The sequence below is a fragment of the Lactuca sativa genome, chromosome 3 (assembly GCF_002870075.4).
Source record: "Lactuca sativa cultivar Salinas chromosome 3, Lsat_Salinas_v11, whole genome shotgun sequence".
In the NCBI taxonomy this organism is placed as follows: Eukaryota; Viridiplantae; Streptophyta; class Magnoliopsida; order Asterales; family Asteraceae; genus Lactuca; species Lactuca sativa.
Window position 1 is genome coordinate 133,105,114 of NC_056625.2, and position 23,172 is coordinate 133,128,285.

The window sequence follows — 23,172 nt, forward strand, 5'->3', positions numbered from 1 at the left end:
CTTCAACTGTGTGTCTGTGTGTGAAATTAGAATAAAAACTGAAAAGAGATAATTGTTTTTCAAAAAAAAATCAGCAGAACACAGAAACTTTCATCTGGTTTTTGATTTCATTGAAGATTTTCATGGGTTAATTTGATTTTCGTTGATTTCAATAGGTTTGTTGACATCGGTTTAGGGAAAGTAGCCATGGTAATGGAATGAAAGAGGAAATGGGCAAAGATGTAGAGAGAGAGAAAGAGAGAAAGAGACTTTTATATATATTAAATAATTATATTTAATTTTTTCTTTAAAAAAAAGAGAAAACATCATAAATGGTCCCTGTGGTAGTGAAATGACGAAAATGTCTTTCAGTTAAAAGACAAAACTTAACGGAGTTAGTAATAAGGACCAATCGTCAAAAGTTTTGAAAACATAGGGACCTTCTATGATGTTTTTAAACCATAAGGATTAAACTTCAGATTTACGGAAACCATAGTGACCATTTATGATGTTTTTTCTTTTTTTTTTTAATATTTTTCATTTTTTGAAGATTTTTATTGTGAGAAAGCAATTTCACAATCACATTGGCCATTACAGAATTGATGGTAATTATGTTATAATAAATTTAAAAGAACTATATATATTTTAAATAACCCCATCCATTTTAAAATTTTAATCACTTTGTAATCTTCCCTTTTCCTGTTGAGGTTTCTACTTTATTATTTTTAAGCATCCTTTTGGTATGAACTACTCCAACTCTGCAAGTAATGGATGGATAGTCATCATACTAAAAGTATGTTGGTAAGAAATTACCTATTCCTATCGAGAGTTGTTCACAATTTAATTTCTAATATATTTATTTTTATAAGTATAAAGTCCTACCTAAAGCTAAGCCTATATATCGAAATGAATAAAATATAAATTTAATATTGTAAACAACAAATTCAAACTCTATTAAATTGATATATTTTATGATTGATCTAAAAGAATAATAAAGAATGTAGAAAGAACAATTCCCATAAAACATCGTTATGAAACAATATATTTATTTGATCCAAGAACAATTAGATCCATAATAAGTTGTTTGATAATAAGATCTCATAATGAAGATAAATGACTAACTCTTAACATAATGTGAAGAACAAAAACATGATCCTCGTTTATATAGATTTTAAACCCCTTTTCAATGATGTCTATTTCGCATGAAATCATTTACTTTGTGAACTTCTAGAAGGCTAATTAACTTTAATACCATTGTATTCATCTTCTTTTGGATAGTAGTGACCATCTTTTATAGGATTTCGTTGGCAAACTATTTTTGAAAATTCTTAATATATTAAATGTTGTATTCTTACTAATATTTTAAATGTACTTCGTCTATTTCTGGTTTCAATATATTAATTAATAGAAATTAAATATCTTGTTTCTTATTTATCTTTCTATTCATATGAAATTGTGATACATATCATATTTAGATAAGATTAATGATATTTTAATACATTTGTCATCATTTCAAATAAATAAGAATAAAAATAAGACGATATTTAATTTCTCAGGGAGAAGTGAAACAGCAAGTATTGGAAAGATATTCAACAACTACAAATACCAAAGATACTTAATGACAAATTGATCTTAGTTAAACATAATCCAAATATTGCAACGAAGTCTAACCTAAATAAACACAATGCAAAACTAACATAGTTTGAATACCAAAATTGAAACAAATGCATAAAGAACTAAAGTTTTTGAAATCTTTTAATTCTTTCTCCTTCCCTTTTGAGCTCTAATGTTTTGTCATCCCTTATGCATGTTTGGTAAAAGCTATGCCGAAGTATTCAATGTTTGGTAACTATAAAATATTACATCGTAGTCATAAAACATGCATTTCAAACCCATGATGACAATGTTGAGAATACATATAACTTTTAAAAATATCATGCCTTTTATACAGTTTATATCTTGTAAAACTAAACAGACCAACAACATCAACAAAATCTCGTAACTCGATATTATGTGGCTCATGACATATCTAAGGTTACACTTATTTCACATGGCACATGACGTTAACCTACTAGCATTCCCCCAAAACCCATGACGTTGGTGTACTAAACGTTTCCCCAAAGCCCATAATCTATCGGTGTTCGCTCCTTTATGACCCATAAGTATCAAGGCATAAACCATGTTATTCAATGCTTAATAACTTTTCATTCAATATGCATAACTAATTAGTTCATAATTAACATGGACACAATTGTTCATATACATATGTATCCCAAATTGTAAATCACATGAACTTAGCTCTCAGGGTTTGTTACATGACCCATTGATAATTTGATATAAACCATTAGAACTTTGTAATTACTTACATATAAAAGTCACATTTGATTTTGTTACGATCCTAAAATCGATATACTAACTAAATACTAACCCTTCTAGCTTAATAACTAAACATATTTATCTCGTATTGCCAAAAGTGTAGTAACATCTTATAATATTTGCATGCTAAAATAAGAAAAATCTTAAATTATAATTTATAAATCACAATTTTTATGGGCTTCAGCCCATGTAGAAAATTCAAAAACTTTAACTAGAAACTGGCAAGTGGCTTATGGCCTTTTGTCGAGTTTGCATGAAATAACAACGTATCTCTTCTTCAAAGAGTTACGTCGCTGTCCAGCTATCCCCCATGGATATGCATGCGAACTTGGTGCTTTTAACGTATCTTTTGATAGAAAAACGTTCTCCAACAATTAACTTGATTTTTATTTTGAAATGGATACAAAAGCAACACATTTTTTTTCTTATCAAACGTCTAACTAAATAAATTGATTATGCGGTCGTCAATGATCTCAAAAGTTATATTTTGTAGCCCCTTTGATTGTTTCGACAATCTAGTCCCTTAACTTCTTTATTCAATAGCGACAAAGGGTAGTGGAGGCAAAACTTTTATTCCTAGTCGGATCATACAAAACATAATCATATAATGGATGATAAAAAATGTAGCTAGACATCTCATTTGCTTTTATGATAATTATTATTCTTTAGTTCAAGGTACTTCTATCATTATTACATTTTTCCTGATATTTTTTTTTCTAGTCGCTACAAAGTTCATGTAGTACTTCTATTATTTACTTCATCTACGATCATGATAAATATCATTTTTTCGCTGTTGGTACTTCTATTATTATTACACTTTTTCTGGTATTTTTTATCTAGTCGCTACAAAGTTCATGTAGCTACATTATGTAGCATAATACATTAGGTCTTAATATGTCCTTTAGACTTTCCAATATCATTACGTAATATCTCTCTCTTCTTTCTCAATGGAACACTGGAAAATGTGAAATTGTCTTCAAATTAATTACTACAAATTAAATTTTTTGAACCAACTAGTATTTCCACTTCTCGAAACTACTATCAACGGTGCTAAAGTAACCTATTGACGTTAAAGAGTACCCCATACCATAGAATTTTCATGAGATGAATACTTGAAAAGGCCTAGTAAGTTAAATCTAACATTTGTATCATTTCCCCAATAGGTTTAGAACAATCAACTGAGTGGCTTGTTGTTATAGTCATTCTAAAGTGGTGGTTGCATATGATATTTGAGTTAATTGTGTCATTTCAGCTCCTTTTCTTCCTCTACCCATAGTTGTACCAAGTGCCGACCCGACTAAAGTTGATTTTGTCGCTCTTTCATTTGCTACTCTCCTCCTATTATCCTCATCTATATAGAGGTTTGTCTATTTTGGCATGTTGGGCAATTGTCAACTACATCATGGCCTAGGACACTACAATAGGGTAAAAAAAATATTGGGAAATTGACTACTTGCTTAACAAGTATTACGTATTGGTTTAGGTTACTGCTTTCATTAGTATAAATAAGGACATGTATTCATTAGTTTAGATAGAGATTTATAGCAATAAAATCATTTGTTTGGTCTTGGGCATCAAGGTATTACCAGTTTAATACCTTACACTCGGTATCAAAGCGGTTTTGTTGAAAGGGGTGTGATTTGAGGTTGATTAGAAGCAACCCCGATTTCTTTTAATCGGGCTTGTGAGAGACTAACCGGAGGCGCGGAATAAATGGACGGGAAGACGTCAAAGCAGGTGACTTTGATTTGATTCGTTTTGCGGGTGACGGAAGACGGTAAAGGTGATCGTGACCTTGTCCTGTTGTTCGATGGAAAAATGCTCCAAGAACAAACTTGATTAAAGAGGTCGGGGTGGTGGTCAAAGGGATTGCATAGTTCTTGATTGGTTTGTTCATGATAAGGGGATACCGACATAGGTGCGTGAAAAGCAGGCAGGAAGGATCCGTCAAAGCAGGTAGCTTTGGATTCAGTTCGTTTAGCAGATTGAAAGAAAACGGTGGAACAGGTGGCTTTGTTTTCTTAGTCGGTGGAGATGCCTCTTTGAAGAATGCTAATCGAAACAAATGAAGAAATTGGAGACACAACACGGTGTGAACATTATGGCGGCGGAAGTTCAAATCAGATGGCTTTGGATTTGGTCGGGAAGAGGTCGTGAATCCGGGAAAAGTCTAGATGGTAATGAATATATCCAATGGGATGTCATGTTACATGTTACGTGTGTTGTGAACAAACAAAAAGGTACGGAGTATTTTGGACGTGACCGAGATGGAGATTGGGTGTCCGGGAAAAGTCGGGATGGTTCGGGAAGACGGTGATTCAACACTGTTGTAAACGAGATGTATGACCAATCTGATTAAGGGGGTGATTGTTGGGTTGATCGGATTTATGATTGTAGACGTATTTTGGAAAAAACCTTTTTATTATAAGTATTTGATTTAGTTTAGAAAGTTGTCTACTTGCTTAAAAAGTATTACGTATTGGTTTAGGTTACTGCTCTCATTAGTATAAATAAGGACATGTATTCATTAGTTTAGATAGAGATTTATAGCAATAAAATCATTTGTTTGGTCTTTGGCATCAAGGTATTACCAGTTTAATACCTTCCAATACATTCAATTTTTCGTCCCCGTTTGGTCTCATTTACATTCCTACATCCCACAACACATCTTTCTCATACCTTCCAACACATTCAATTTTTTTTTTAATTATTTTTGTTTTTATACAATAATTAAAAATATACAAAACTAATTTACAAACTATAAAATTTATAAACGAAAAAACAAAAAAGTAATTAGATTTGATAGTAATCTTAAGTATAAACAACTTTATCAAAAAACTTGATATATATATATATATATATATATATATATATATATATATATATATATATGTGTGTGTGTGTGTGTGTGTGTGTTAAAAGAAGAAAAAAAAAGAAGAGAGAGAGAGAGAGAGAGAGAGAGAGAGAGATTTTCACGAGTTGAGGAACCCGCCACAAGCCAAAGCAATGGTACCCCGTCGAGCTCGGAAGCGACATCTAGGCGGTACCGACGACCTTTTCATCCAACTCGAAGACGACATCGTCCGCCTTATCGATTACGACCTTGTTTATAAAAGTAGGAATTATTAAGAAGTGGTAGTTTGTTCATAATCTGAATTTGAAAAATACAAACATGATGAAAAGACAAATTTGGTATACATATTTATGTTATTAGGTGGACTGATGTCTTATAAGAGTTACAAAAAAATGTCGACGTCAAGCATAACAAAGATTAGATAACACATTATTGTTTGTGATGAAACATGTTAGGGTATGTTACTTAAAGATTAGATGAAATTGTTCATGATTGTTAATTTCATAGAGAGATCATGGAAACATGTTAGGGTATGTTACTTAAAGATTAGATGAAATTGTTCATGATTGTTAATTTCATAGAGAGATCATTGAAAATATATTGCAAGAATTCATGTCTTAAGTTCCTCAAAAAAAAAAAAACAAGTACAAATCGAGTGATTTATATCTTGATACAAAAATACTTGTTCATCAAAGAGCGAAAGGAGGATAATAATATTTGTATACGTAACATCTGTAAATTCCGATCAGACATTTTAGTCTTAAAGAGATTAATTAATCCACTTTTTATTATGATGGATGTTAAGCTTACAGAAATATACTAAAATATTAGTGATTGACAACTTGTTAAATATAAAATAATTAACAGGTGAAAATGAAATATTGTAAATAGAATTGTTTATTTAGAGAATAAAAGAGAAAACAAAAAACTTAAATATTTAATTTTATTATAACTCCTATTATGTCAAAGGTTGTAAACATACATATATGATCAATAAGAATGTTGTAATAAAATTTGAGTTGATCTAATTTTTCATACAACACGTTATTACGAGGCAATAATATTTATTTATGTAACATAAATGGTTTTTGTCTTTTATGATGTCTAAAAGTTGTTTTAAAACTCTTAACATTGTCATGAAAAAAATATAAAGTTTTTACTCAAACATGAATTCTTTAAATGATTTTACCATTTTTGATATATATATATATATATATATATATATATATATATATATATATATATATATATATATATATAGAGAGAGAGAGAGAGAGAGAGAGAGAGTGTGTGTCATATCCATTCTCATAAAGTCTATAAAGAGGTTTCTTGATTCCTGAATGAATGCAATCGAACATAATCATTTGGGTGTGGCCACACACTTAGATTTATTCATTTCATCAGGGGTTCAACGATGACCACCCAATAATTAGAGGAACGGATCTTATATTTCACTATTTGTGTTCCTCTTGAGTTTCATGTCATGTATGAGTGCAACCTTTATAATTGACATGTTGCATAACAACATTTAAAATATATCAAGACATAACACTGTGCCCATTTTAAAACATATAGATGCCTCAAGTAAAAAGGAATGAAAACTTAAACTAGTTACTCAAGATTCTGTGACAACCCGAATTTTTCATATGTATAATTTCTACAGTCTAACACTTCATTGAAATTCAAACTCGTTTCTGCTATCATCTAGCACAATTTAAAGTCTGTCTAAGCATTCCGAGCCTTGTACACTTAAGGAATAAGTATTAGAAAGCAACTGCTAAAGCCCCAACACAATAAACATGCCTTAAACTCCATGAGATGGAGTTTACGGCTGTAAACATGGAGTTTACGGCCGTAAACTCACTAGGGCCGTGAACTCTCACCTATAAAGGTGAGCCTTGATCATTTCTAACCCTTTTTCACACTTCTAACCTCAAGAACACCAAGTTTTCTCTCAACTATCATCATATAATTCGTCAAAATTCATCAAAAACGTAAGTCTTCATTCCTAGATTTATTCATACAACACTTAATCTAGTGTTTATACACCTTTTCATCCATGGATTCTTGGTTTTTCTTAGATCTCCAAGTGTTCTTCAAGAACACCAAGAACACACACTAGTGTTCTTGGGTCCTAAGCACTCTTACAAGCCTCCTTTAAGTAAGTATACTCTTCCTAACTAGTTATTAGCTTAGTATGCTTGCAATTCCATGGATTGAACACCAAAACCCCCCAAGAACATGTGTTTACGGTTTGGGGATCTCCCAAAACCGTAAACACCCCCAAATGGTGTTTTCATGCCCTAACACTCCCTAATACTTAGATAAGAGGCTAGAAACCTTGCATGCATGAACTAGACACACCAAGACACGAAATGGTTGGAGTAACCATGAGTTTACAGCCGTAAACTCATGGGTTTACGGCCATAAACCCTCAAAGGTGGTCCAAGGACCGTAACTCCATATAGTGTGCCATTTCAAGCCCTAACCACTTCCTAAGCCTTTGATTCAACCCTAGGACACTTCTTTATGAAGCATGAGACCTTGAAGCACTCTAAAACACCATTCCCATGAGTTTACGGCCGTAAAATCATGGGGGAAATGGTCCCTCAACCGTAAACACCCCTTAGGACAAACATTTGAGGAGTAAACTCCATAGTGAGACATACACTCCTTAGATGCAACCCGTAGCACTCCTAGCACTTGAAACAAAGTGTTTTCATGCATTAGAGTGTCTTTACTTACCAAATTAGTGATTAAATAGCTAATTGGATACAATTATGTATCACTACATGTTACATAGGATCTGGGTGTGTGTTCAAGTCCTCACTTGACACCTAGCTTCCTACTTGACACTTCCATCAAATTCGCTCGCTACAGGTGAGTTTATACCCTTTAATTGACCTTTTAAATGTTTTTAAATGCGTTTATGGGGGGGGGGATACAAGTTGAATCCAACAAGTTATAGATTCAATCACATGTGATTCATGACTTGCAACCAAAAAGGATTTTCTATACTTTTAACTGCTTTGCCAACAAAACTGCTTTAAATGTTTATCAAACTCATTTTTCGTGTTAAATTGTTATAAAACTATTTCTAAACTCTTTTAAAAACTTCTTTTGTTCCCAAACCATATCCACATCAATATATTTATATAAGTAAGACTTGAAGGACTTAGGACTGATAGCTCACCTTACTTCCTGTTCTTGTTTGATTGTGGACTTAGGGTATCTTGTTATCTGTCCGACTGTCGTTGAATTCTTAGTTATATATCATATATATTTTTATTGGATATAAAAGTCTTCATTTCAGTTCAATACCTTTGTGTATCAAAGGCATGCATCTAACACTTCTATTTAACTATAACAGGTATAGTTAAGGTTTACCGCTCATTACTACTATTACCATGACTCTTACTATAGATAGTACTGTTATGATTCTATACATGTTAAATACTATGCAAAGAGAATACTACATTCTATACAAGAGAACACTCAATACACTATACCAAAAAGTACATTATACTATAATACAAGAGAATAATACTAACACAAAATGTGACATACTATTCCTCGATACGGTACTTCACTGTGCCATCACCGTGTAACCAGAGTCTCCTGGAGGGAGAGCGGGCATTATGTGTATAGATCTATACAGGACAGACACTCCCACATCCCGACTGCTAGCTACAGTCCGAGCCGACTAGGCCCAGGGGTGACAAAATGTCACCATACTACATGTGACCTGGAGGGTCATCATTTATTCGATCGTCAATCAGCATGGTTACATACGAGTTCACATTCAGACCTTTAATTAACACATTAAGAATTAAAGGCTAAACAGACTCCCCGAGGTGTATTGTACATTTAATACTACCTGGAGTCTGCATTTTTATTTCATTCAGCCGGCAGTGACACTGCTGGGGTAAAACATTATTTTCCTATTTACTTTACATGAATGAAGTCTAAAACTATATTTTTGTAACTGCTAGTCTCATTGGGAAAACTTTTACACACTCAAAGGATCAAACTTACAAATAACCAAGTCTTGGTAGAAGACTGCTTTTACTGGAAAATATAGGATTTTCTAGGGATCACACTATTTTCAAACTTTGATAACAACTTTTATATTACATGATTGTAAACACTTTTATACAAGCAATGACACTAAATACTTATGAACTCACCAGCTTTATGCTGATACTCGTTTTCAAAATAACTTGTATTCTCGGGTCATCAGTAGACAGGTACAGATGCAACTTTTGATAAGATGGAGCACATACAAGACTCCATTTTATTTTGATTATACTTTTGGTGTCTAACAAACTGTACAGAACACGCTTGTATTACAATTATTATATTAATGCAATGGATGTTGTTGCTTGTTTTTACTACTATGCATTGTTATGATACTGTACATGACATCCTCCACCCCAAAACGTATTTTGCCGTTCTCGGTTTTGGGGTGTGATAGATTCATCTAATGACATCAATCCATGAAGTGAAAATTTGAAAATTGGCCAATCCAAAATCCATCAACTATGAATACATATGAATTCGCTTTTTCAACTAAGGTAATTCTATCTCATGAATGTCGCCAACCTTCACATTAGTCATACTTTACAACCACTCCCATAGAATTTCGAAAAATCCATGGGTCATTCCATGGAATAGACATGCTAATCCATAACACACCGATGCTTGATGAAATATAATTGTACTCGTATATCAAATTATATTTGAAAAACACTATTGTTTATGACTCCAATATCTAAATACAAAAACCTTTTAAACAAATGATATCAACTTCTAAAAGTTATTAGTTATAATACCACCAACAATCTTATTCTGAGTGAAGAAAACAATATTATTATGAGTGAAGAAAGACATGGTTTTAGGTCACATATTAGTGTATTAATTTGAGTGAAATTTTAGGAACAACTAACTTCTTTTGATTCGATTTACCATGAATATCAAGAATGAAGATGTGTTGGATTTATTAAAAAATGTTCCTTAGATGCATGTATTTCAAGTAAACATAAATATATCTCCAAATATATTTAATGTCCTAATAACACTCTATTTTCTTAAAACATCAACATATCCCTTCCAAGTGGTTTCTAAAACTAGATATGAAAGTTATGAAGTATCTTTTGACACATATTATTAGAATGGTTACATTTCTCTTCTTAAGATTGATTTCATTCTATATGTTGTTTCATACTATATGAGAAAACAACCGAATGAAACATCGAAAACTATCTCAACTTTACTGAGGTTTGCATTAATATCACAACTTTCTACTTGATCTCACTAATCTGATCTCCATAAACTAAATGTTATCACTTATATCAGAACTTAATAACACTCTCCAAACCAAGATATATTAATATTCAATAAAAACGCTTTAACCATATTGAATATTAGACCAAGTACATAACATATCATTTGTGGTAGACTGATGAAAAATAATGGTCTATCGAATCATGTAACTTATCAGATGTGGTACACACATGCCGTTTACATCGGTGCGAATTTATAAAATTCAAATCATGTATCTTGAACTATTTCCGAAACCCAATGTCGAACATGCTTATTCTATCTATGTCTATCTACCATAGACTCTAATTCTAGCATTGTATTTCCCAATCTTATCACAATAGTATGTATCTAAAACTCATGTTGACATTATGCATAACTTAAGAAACACCAACTACATATAACTAATGTGTTTGTCGCATATTAGATGTGGGCAACTAACTATGTTTCCACTAGCTCTACTGAAAACCTACAATCCTTATTTTATCAGTAAGAGCAACTTACTTGATCTTCCAAATAAGAGAAGAATCATATTTACATGTCTGCTTTCGATGAAACCTACATACATCAGTAGGATATCTATGCTTCTTGAGTATTTTTGTGATATCTCTGCTTTTTGAGTATTTTGATGCAGTAGTGAATCGTCTCTCTTTAGGTAACCTTCAAAATGCTTTATAAAGAAGTCACTAAACCGGTTAGAATCGGTTCAAAACTGTTTTGAAAAAAAACTTATGTTTTTGTCAGTATTATGTATTTTACTGAACTTAGTTTAGTGTTATAATTTATAGAAATTTTCATGGTTGATTAAAAATAGATCAATAAGCAAAAGTCACGACTTTGCCACGATGCAACAATGTTTTGAACCCAAAAATGTCCTAAATGCTAGAAAAAGATGTCTTGAGACGACTCTAAAACCTTATATCAACAACAAATTGAAAAAATAGTTAGATGAAAAATAAATATTTTTACTATATAAAAATCGAATTTTTTATTTTTTGAGTTTTGAAAACCATTTTCTAAACCGGGTTTTCTAACCAGGTCCAATAGTAAAACCCTCCATTCTGCCCGGCCCGGCCCATTACTGCTGCAGTACAATTAATAAGCCTCCATAACCCCACAACAATCTCCATTCCATCAAGCATCATCTCCATTTGCGTACTAACATCACCCTAAACTCCATTGATGAGAGCACAGATCGAGTTGCAGATTATGAGCGAGACATGTATGAAGATAATAGAGTCGTACTCCTGTTAATAGTAAATTTTGCTTTCCCGAATTTCAATTAGTTGACCGCCATTGCCATACTAGCCCATAGCTACTACCTATTTTCCTTTCTTCGTCAATCACATCACCACTGGAATCTAAAATCTCCACACTCGTAACTCGTATCTTACTCCAAATACTCATCGATCAATGTGAATACTTCGTCACTCGTCAGTAACTCAGTATACATCTCCTCCATTTACTTCCCTGAAGCTTTGTACGAAGAGATTTTCAACAGTTTTTTCACAGGTACGTACGTACATCCCTAAATATTCATCATATCTCTGCATCCTTCATATTCTCTCGATCATTTATAAATCATCATATACAGAATAACAGAAACAGAAGTTCCTTATCAAATTTGTATTTCTGATTGGCAGATTTTGATTAAGCGAGTGAGTAGCTGGATCTGATGGGGAATTGTCAAGCGGCGGAGGCGGCGACGGTGGTGATTGTGCATCCTGGATACAAAATCGAGAGGATTTACTGGTCGATCAGTGCTCGTGAAGTCATGAACTCGAATCCACGTCATTACGTCGCACAAGTCCTTAGGTCGCCGGTAGTGAGATCGGATAAAGGATTGCCGGTGAAGCAACTCAAACTTCTCCGGCCAGATGATACTTTGCTTATCGGCCAAGTTTACCGACTCATTAGCTACGAAGGTAACCATTAACCTGTTATTTAACCTAAATTCCCTTTCATTCTCAAATCAATTCACAAGTCTCCACCATTTTTGTAGATGTATTGAAAGAATTTGCAGCTAAAAAATGCATGAAACTGGGGAAGTTATTGATGGAAAGAGGAGTGATTGAGCCAGGGAAGAAGAAGGACAACGCCGATACTATTTCTCCGGTGCCGATTACCAATTCCGTCAAGGTAATCAATCAATCGATCTTCAAATCATATCATTTACACGTCGAATTTGTGTTAGTTTCATGATGAAAACTGCGAGTTGTTACCTTTCTGGGCCCAATGATATTGAGATTTGTGACATTCGTATCTGTGTGGTCCATGTCCTTTTGATTCTGTAAAGGGCCAATGAATCTTTCCAAATTTACAAACTCTTCAAACGATCCCTCGCTTCCATTAACACTACCTACACTTTTTCCTTTAAATACCCATGAAAACAACGTCATCCTTCGAAAGTTTTGTATAAGATCAAGTCGTTAAAAAAGATTTTTTTAGTTCATTTTCCATTTATTACTTTCTGATTTATTGCCAAATTCATGCGTCAAAATTTACGATTTTCAAGTTTCAACAGATTTTTTTGCTTACATTTTTTTATTTAAAATATCTACTTTGATAATCAAATGTCTTTTTAACATAACATTTCGAAAAAAACATAATTCATTAGATAGATAGAATAGCCATTATTGGGTTCACTAGGATTTGTCACAATTTTGAATTATTATTCGATTTATAATAAAAAAATAATAATTATTGAGTAGTTTATTGTTTTTGTTCTATATAATATTTCGAAATGATAAACCAAAACTAAACTCCGTTGCTTAAAAACCAAACTAAACTTGTCAACTCAATTTGATTTTGGTTTTTTCAATGAATCTTTTTTTTAATGAATAAAATAATAAAAATAAGCTGTTAACACGTCATCCTCAGTTTCTTAATAAAAAAAACTGGAGTGCTGAGCTGAAAAGGCAGAATAAAAAACAGGAGTCACTGATAAAATTAAAGAGTAATTTATACTTTTGTTCCTCGAATATAAATGAGTTTTGTAATTTAATTGAAAAAAAGGTTCTTTTAAATATAACTGATTTAAAAAAAAAAAAAAGAATTTAATCCAAAAAGAATAGTCATTTTGTTCAACCATAGACCAAAAACGTTATAGAAAATTCAAATAATGATCCAAATTGCAAGATAAATTTTTTTGAAACTAAAATTGGAAAAATCAACAATATACAAGGACAAAAAGTGTAATTTACTAATTTTCTTTAAGTTAAATGACTTTAATTAATTGGTTAATAACTAGATTTACAACTACTCCTTTTTTTTTTATTATATTTTTATTTTTACTAAACCATGTGCTTGTTCTTGCTGTCATGGCATAATTTTGCTGTACTAATATTGCCACCCTTTAAAACTAATATGATTATGTATAAATAAGTAAATAATTCTCTTTAAATTACTAAACTATGATATTGAACATATTTTATAACTAGTATTGCTTATATTATGTATATTTAGAAAAAAAAAAAAAAACAGAAGTTTCTATTTTCCAAAATTGATCATCGGTTTTTGCAATAATTGGCTCCTTTCTATTTAAAATTCTTTCTCCTGTCATTTTTTGGTGTAATTTTTTTTTTACAGTTATAACAAAAAAAAACATTCAATTTTTTTTTTCATTTTTTAAAGAATAACATTTTGTTAGGATATTTATGATTTTATACTTTTTATTTTAATAAAAAAAATAATAAATTATCGTTTAAAATTAATTAATCGAAGACTTTTCTATTTAAAATTCAAAACAATATTTAAGGCTTTACAAGTAAATTACACGAATTGTCCCTATGGTTTAGGAAATTTGCACGTTTGGTCCTTAACTTATTTTTTTTAACTCAGAAAGTCTCTACTATTTATTTTTGTTACGCGCTTGATCCCTGATTTATCTAAAAAGACTATTTTACCCTTGATTTTTTTAATTTATTTAAATAAACACATTTCCAACCTCACTTCTCACCTCTCACCTTACCTACCTTATCATTTTTCTCTGTTTAAATAATAGTCTTTAAGTAAGATAGGACCAAGCGTTTGTAACAAATACAAACAGTAGGGACCAAACGCGTAACAAAACAAATAGTAAGAACCATCCGAGTTAAAAAAAATTAAATTAGGGACCAAGTGCGTAAAATACTCCAAACCATAAGGACCATTCGTGTAATTTACTTAAAAAAAATTTCTATATAAAACCCAAAAATTTAATGAGTGGAGAGGAAGACCCATGTTTCTCTCTCCTATAATATATAAAAAAAGATAAAATAAAATAATTGAATTAAGAAAAAGTAAAATAAGTATGAGTTGATGTATTGCAGGGGGAGAGGAATAATAGTAGGAGACGAAATGGAAATCAAAGTCATGGCGGTGGTGGAGGACAATGGAAACCAGCTTTAAACAGTATTTCAGAGATTGGGAATTGAGTCAACACTTTCCTTTGACTTTCTCTTGTTGTAATCCGTTTCAACTCTATCTTCTGTAATATTGTTCATCTCCATCTATAATAATTAGAATTTAACTACTTTTATTATTAATCGGATGTTTGGATAGGGTTTAAAATTTAAATCTTTAAAAAAAGGGCTAATGTTTATACAAGAGGTGTTCAACCAGTTTTTCCAAACACTGTATTTTGGGAAATACTCTTTATTTCTTGAGTTGTTATTTAAAGATGTAACTTTTCCAAACTAAATGTGTAAATGTAATTATGTGAATTTTTTTTTTTTTTTTTTAAGTTATCCAGATCTAACACAGCTAACACTATAATAAATTAAATATCATACTACTACTTACTGTACTATTTCTCGTTTATATTATATATTTTGAAGAAATCTTATATTTGTTTATTAAAAAAACATAAAATAAAGATACCATCCAAGGTTGTCAAGATCGGGATCCTATCTAAGATCGTTTTTAGGTTTGCAAGATCGGGATCGGGATCCTAAGATCCCACAAAATAAAATATAATTTTAATCTATAATTTTTAATTATGAAAAAAGATTTCAAACATTCAATTTTTCGTTCAAAATATATAAAAACTTCAAAATATTAGTCATAAGTCACAATAAAAAATGATAAATGGTAAATTGTTAAAGGGTAAAAGACATAAAGTGGTAAAAAAATTCATTTGAAAAAAATAAGAAAAAAAATCAAGGGAAGGTAGGATCGGAGCAGATCTTGATCTTACGATCCTACCTGCGATCCTACACCAAATACGATCCGGATCGTTTTTCATACATAGGATCGTAGGATCGTACAATCCTACGATCAGAATCGCGATTTTGACAACCATGATACCATCTACATCTATTTTACAAAAAAATTTATATATATTTTTTTATTAAAAAACTGAATAATGATGATGTGGTTGGGCGGTGTTTTGTTGTGAAGATGAGGTTGTTGATGGAAAATGGCGGTGGTGGTGGTGATGTGTGAATATGAGGACTTTTATTTAACATACTGAAATCATAAGGTAAAATTTTCAATTTTAATATATATACAAATATTAATTTATCTTTATTCAAACATTTAAAGTATTCCAGAGTAAAACAATTATCAGAATAAAATTTCAAAATCACGAATTGCAAAAAAACACGGGTGTATGCGCTACGATCAAGCCGGACCCTTCCTTTTCGAACCGGAAGTACCTGAAACCATAAACCACAAATTGTAAGCACAAAACTTAGTGAGTTTTCCAAATACCACATACCATACATATCAAACGAGTCATACATATTCAACAATCAATAAAAGTGTTATGTGTCAACCATAGTTTTGCCATTATGCCACAAACCGTATCAAGATATTCTTTGCCAGGTCGGGGGCCAAAACCCTAGGTCTTACAGATAAGTGCCAGGAGCCACCTCCTGGTCTTCCATACAAGCATCACAAAGACAACTAGCATACAATCTACAATTACTTAACTAATTAACTGCAAAATCACGAATTGCAAAAAAACACGGGTGTATGCGCTACGATCAAGCCGGACCCTTTCCTTTCGAACCGGAAGTACCTGAAACCATAAACCACAAATTGTAAACATAAAACTTAGTGAGTTCCCCAAATACCACAAACCATACATATCAAACGAGTCATACATATCCAACAATCAATAAAAGTGTTATGTGTCAACCATAGTTTTGCCATTATGCCACAAACTGTATCAAGATATTCTTTGCCAGGCCGGGGGCCAAAACCCTGGGTCTTATAGATAAGTGCCAGGAGCCACCTCCTGGTCTTCCATACAAGCATCACAAAGACAAATAGCATACAATCTACAATTACTTAACTACCATAGTTCAAACTTTGGTCTTGCATACAAATTGCTAGGAGCCACCTACTGGTCTTTCATACGAATGCCAAGGGTCACCCATGGGTCTTCCTATAAAACATAAACCACATTGGCCGGAATTGGTTCCTTTGACCCATAGTACAGTAAGAAGACTCACCTCGAATGTAGGAGCTCACTGAAAAAATCCCTAGTTGTTGCCCTGATGACTCCCCGAGCTATCAGTACAAAATAACACCTAATTAGCAATTGGGTTCGAATCCATGGTCCATAATCCATACTTGAGGTAAAATGACCATTTTACCATTAGCCCAACTTGAACCAAAATTGAGGCCCAAAACCAAAAGATCCACAAAATCCCACTTATGACCCAAGTTTCCAAATTGGGCCCAACCCCCATATGGGTCTTATCCTAAAGCCCAATAATTTCCTTCGTAAGAAAAGTTGATCTCAGATGGCCCAAAATGCCCAAGGCAACAAGTCCAAAGAAGTGACCCAAAGATGCGAATCCTAAAAACACAACAACCTAAAGCCCAACTGACGTCGTACGCGGGGGTAGGCTCAACTATGTTGGGCGTACTCGACGAATCTAAGTCGCCACCAAATCTAGGTACGCTGGGCGTACGTCCTGTTACACGGGGCACAACCTGGCTTATTCCAAAACTTACTTTATGTCTTAACCACTTAAGCACTTTGCACCCAAACTTCAGAGAACCTTAAAATAAAGATCTTGATGCATAAAGTCGACACCTTTATGCATTTTCATGACTTAATGGGACCCAACAACCATCTTAATCCATTAAGACCCATTCTAATCCAACTAGAACATGCATGGACCAAAAGTAAGGATCAAGATACCATTTTTATGAACTTATAGACTCAGAAAGGGTAACATGTAGCAATCTTAGCTTCTGGAGTGGCTCAAACTCATAAGGAGGATTCAAAACCCAAAAATAAGCACAAATCTAGCCCTAAACCCATAAAACATAATAAGAAGCCATGGTATGAACTTGATACCTTAGAAAAGCTGGAAATGATGCCAAGAGTTTGGATCTTTAAGTCTTCCTTTGAACCACAAGCTAGCACCAAGCACCCTTTCCTTGAAAATGAACAAAAAGCACACCAAAATGCACACTTAGATCTCTCAAACACTCAATGAGAGGTTAGGGTTTTCGAAATGAGGCTGGAAGTCAACGGAGGCTGAGAAATGAAGGAGCCTTGATCTTATAAGGATGCTTACCCAAGCTTACACTAGGCATACTCACCCAGGCACACGCCACTTACCATGCACATATGAGACTGATTTGCAAAACTTTTCCAGTAAGGGCCATTTCTGCCAATAATTCAAATTGCTCTAACTTCCTCATCTTAGGTCCGTTTCCAACGAACCTTATATCTACGGAATGGTGGCGAGAAGCCCTATGCTTCTAACAACTCACCATAGCCTTAAACTTCCCAAACAAAAAACCAAAATTTATAAAGGGTCGATTTATCAAATTACGATTATACCCTTAGCCTTCGAAAACACCATCGAATACTTGGATCACTTAAACCATAACACCTACATCCAAAAAGTGCCAAATCATTTCTTCCCCGAGGCCCTAAGCCTCATGACAATTGATGATTGAGCCGTAGCCCCAAATACTGAAGCAAATCCAAAACCGAGTGTTACATTTTATGGGAATGATGATTGGTTAAAAGGGTGCAAAACATGATAAAAGGTTGAAATGATTTTTTTTGACAAAAATGAGGCATTAATGAACCAAAAACGGTATTTTGTTGATTTTTTGTAAGAAATGCGTTTCTAGGTCACATAATATGTATAATGGAGCTCTATTTAGAAATAACAACCTTTGATAAGCCTTTATTTTCTGAGTCGTTCGATTGTGAAAAGATCTTTGGTAATTTGTAGTTTTATGGTAAACGTTTTACATCGACGACCTAAAAATTCAACAAAGAAGCACATTTGGCCTAGAAATGCACTTTTCCGACAAATCAACAACGTCCTTTTAAGAATATAGGATGTAGATGATATTTATATGATTTTAATAATGATATTTATTAAAAAGAATCACTAAAATTCCAAAAATGATATATAAATTATCATTATTGTGTTTTTTAATAAAAAGAATTATCTTTATTTTAATTTTTTTAATAAATAAATATAAGTTTTTTTTCAAATAAATTTAGTATATATAAAAAAAATCTCTAAAAAAGTACTTAAACTTTAATTTTATTAACAAAAAAGTTATCCATTATTTTTTTAACCATTAAAATTGGCACTAATTGGTTACAATGGTTGTTTTGCAAGTGTCTACCAATGGTTAAACGACAAAAAAAAAAAAAAAAAAAAATCAAGGATAACATTTTTTGTCAATGGAGCTAAATATAAGGACTTTTTTTTCCCTAAATTGAGCTATTAAACTCTTACCATTTTACCTACATATTAGTAAGGTAATTAACTTAGTATTTAATTTTATTTGAATATTGTATGTGGTTTATAAAAAGGAAAATGACTTAAAATGATAAATATGTTTTAAAAAGGTTTAAAAACCCTATCAAAGTTTTTTTTATTTAAAAAACACTATTGAAGTTTTGTATGTTAAAAAACATCATCCAACTAAGGGCTTTGTATAAAAAAACACCATCGAAATAAACCTTTTGTTTAAATGTTACCTATTGGTAATCGACATGTGTAGGTTAAGCCCTTAGAGTTAACCTGTTAAAAATAATTAAAAGAAAATAAAAATGGCATGGAGCTTTACGTGGAATGGAGATTAAGTGACTCTAGGTTGAATTAGGGAATTATACATTAGTTTTCATTAACGACGGGAGGGTGTGAACGTCTCTACGGTTCGATTAATCAACCATCCTTACCATTTTGTGTAGGTTAAGCCCTTAGAGTTAACATGTTAAAATTAATTAAAAGAAAATAAAAATGACATGGAGCTTTACGTGGAATGGGTTTCAAGTGACTCTAGGTAATTAGGGAATTGTACATCAGTTTTCATTAACGACAAGAGGGTGTGAACGTCTCTAGGGTTCGATTCATCAACCATCCTTACCATTTTGTGAAGCTGATTCCTTTCTACTGTAACATCCCAATTTTTACCACAAAATTTTTTAATTTTAATATAGATAAAACATTAACTATTATAAAAACCAAGCCGATAAAACGTAGGTATATCAAATACAATCATCCCAAATCAAAGTATCAAAATGCGGAAATCATAAAATTTGCAAGTTGGAATGTATAGTCAAGCATCGCCTTCCCGCGATTATCAAAAGTACCTTAAACACATTTAATCCACAACTATAAGCACGAAGCTTAGTGAGTTTCCCAAAATATCACATACAACACAACATGATAAATAATTATGAGTTCTCAACAACCTTGGGGATTTTCAACAATCCCATGGACTCACAACAGTACAAGACTTATCAGTAACCCAGTTTCACATATAACAACAATTAACAATTAAGACCCAGCTAATTAGTATGTATACACTACCACACAGGTAAATATAATCAGAAGATTCACCTCACAGATAGAAGTGAAACACAATAGCTCACACACAGAGTAGACAGGTACAATGACATACCTAACATCAATATAGAATTACCCTCTTATTCTACACCCTAAAATCCTAATTTGACCAAAAGTCAACCATGGTCAAAATCCAACGATCAAAGTCATCCCCAACTGATCGCCACGTCATGGCTACCCATTGGTCACATCAAGATAAAGTTATGGAAAAAATAGCGACGAAAACGTTCGTCGTCACTTCGTGAGAACCGCTCTAGACAACTTAAAGCATTAAGTTCTTAATCCTTCAAGCTAAGCATTCATACTTTGTAGAAGGATTTCTCCAACCCAAAGGACCATAAAAATCGTTGCTTTTTATACATGCATGTCTAATGCGTGTCTTGAACACAAACTAAGTCAAAATGAAGGGAAGATGAGACCAAATCTCATGCATGGAATCCATAACTCACTAATCTTCCAGATCTTGAGCAAGCGGTCACAAAGGAGTCTCAAGGACTCTTAAAGTTGCCAACTTTATGAGATCCCGTCACTACAACTTCCTAAAACATTGAGAAAAGTGGACAAAACTCTAGATCTAACATGCTTGAGCTATAAAGGCAGGAAATTAAGGACTTATGAGAGTCCTAAGGTAGCTTAAGGTGATTAGGAAGAGGCTTGATAGTTGAGATGATGCACCAAAACTCCTTATCTTCTTCTTCTAGGCTATAATTCACCAAAAAGGGGCTCACAATCAACAATGGAGGATTAGGGTTCTCTTGAGGGTGAAGGGAGGTGATGGAGGTTGAGGGTGTGTAAACCCAGCCCTCACTTCCCTTAAATAGGGCGTAAAACCTGGTATTAGGGTTAACCCTTAGGTGGCCATCACATCGTGACCACCTGCTTGTCATGTCCTGACCCACGAAAATGGATGTGCGCTTCTGCATTGATGGTCACATTGTGAGGTATCCTTCCTCACATCATGATCATCTTAAAATTCATAATTTTACATCTTTAATTTAACCAAATACATAAATGAAACATTTACCTGGAACAGGCATTACATCTACAACATGTTATGTTCTTCTCAGGTAAGTTGTTATCTCTTTTGAAATCGATTTCTACACATTGTGAAGGATTATGTAAATACATATTTTTCTGATTATGAATTTCTCCATATTACGACTTATGAGTTTTTATACAATGTTGTTTTTTTATGGTGTCTTTTCTACTAATTTCTCGTGTCCACATATGACTTGTAATGTCATTTTTTTGAATGTTCTTGAAAGAATTAGCTAATGGTGTTACATTTTGATGGTGTTTTTTGAATGTTTTTTTTAATAGACCAAGCTTTGTTTGTTAAGTTCTAGTTTTAGTATGATTCTTAACAGAGGGTATAATGGTCTTGAAAGTACATTGTTCTAATGAGTCATACATTATGCCTTACTTTTTCTTGAAATGATTTCAACTTGTAATCAAACTAAAACTTATGTTCAAAAACGTTCAAAAAAAAGTATAACAATGTAACAACGCGAAATTCAAAACCATTTTTCACTTTTTAATAACACAATTTCATTCATAAAAAGATTCCAATTCTCAAAGTGTCGCATAACAAATTCATAAAATCATATCCCAAGATCAAACATATAAAACTCCAATAGTGTGTATTGGTCATGCCGGCGCCTTCCCGCGATCCTCACTGGTACCTGAAACACATCACACAAACACTGTAAGCACAAGGCTTAGTGAGTTCCCCAAAATACCACTTACAACACATATGCCTCTCGAAGCTACAGTTCGACCCTCCGGTCGATGTGTCTCATCGGGACCCTCCAGTCCCGTAGCTCGTTGGACCCTTTGGTTCGGTCATAGCTTGTTGGGCCCTTCGGCCCGGTCTGTATCGTTGGACCCTTTGGTCCAGTCTATATCGTTGGACCCTCCGGTCCGGTCTATACAATCACATAGCATACATATATCACATTGCACATAATCTCATAAATACACATAGCACACAAGACCCCCCCCGGTCTACACAAATATACCACTCTAGGTAATGTATAGTGAGAAGACTCACCTCGGGTATCTTGGATAATCTCGCACTCGAACAAACTAGTCTAGCCCCCGCCTAAACACATAACAACATTCTCAAATAAGTAATGGCTCCTAAAGGCTAGATTAGATCACCTCTACAATTCCACAGAAGGGAAAAAGGCCATTTTACCCTTCCCTGACCCTGAAAGTCCAAAGGTTGACCAAAACCCTAAAAGTCAACAGAAGGCAGTACGCGGCGCGTACCCTCTCTGTACGCGGGGCGTACGCCGACGAGTCACAAACGGGGTCTCAACCCCTTACGTTGTGCGTACTGAGAGTTACGCCCAGCGTAAGTCTCAGTTTCAGCCTTTCCTTGATTTTTGGTCTTAAACGGTTAAGACACTCATTCCACTTTCAGATCTGACTCATTCTAGACCTCTTATCCCATAAAGTCGGAACCTTTAAGCCTTGCATGGCTGTAAAGGTCCTTACACCCTCTAACACTTTTCCTTTCTCCTCAAAAGGTCTAGATCTCATGCATGGCTCAATATCCACGTCCAAGACTACATTTTTTTATCATACAACCCTTAAAGTCCTGAAATATGATAGATCTAGGCCAATGGAGACTATTTGCTCATAAAGTCTCCATCTTGGGACCAAAACCCCTAAATATTGGTCCAAGAAGCACACACCACAAATGACAAGCCAAGATTTGAGCTTTTTACCTCAGGAAGAAGCTCCAACCTTTGAAAAGCTCAGATCTACTCTTGCTCACAACTTCTAGTCTCCAAAATGGCCTCTACTTCTCTTCCA

At 33.3% G+C, this 23,172-nt stretch overlaps 1 protein-coding gene across 1 annotated transcript; it reads left to right on the forward strand.

The window, feature by feature from the left end:
• Positions 1-11,665: 11,665 nt before the first annotated feature.
• LOC111903112 (uncharacterized) lies at positions 11,666-15,041 on the forward strand. The gene is made up of 4 exons (XM_023898900.2): positions 11,666-12,040; positions 12,172-12,453; positions 12,531-12,667; positions 14,839-15,041. The coding sequence occupies exons 2-4, from the start codon at positions 12,204-12,206 to the stop codon at positions 14,941-14,943; spliced, it is 492 nt and encodes a 163-aa protein (XP_023754668.1). The 5' UTR covers positions 11,666-12,040; positions 12,172-12,203; the 3' UTR covers positions 14,944-15,041.
• The last annotated feature ends 8,131 nt before the right edge of the window (positions 15,042-23,172 follow it).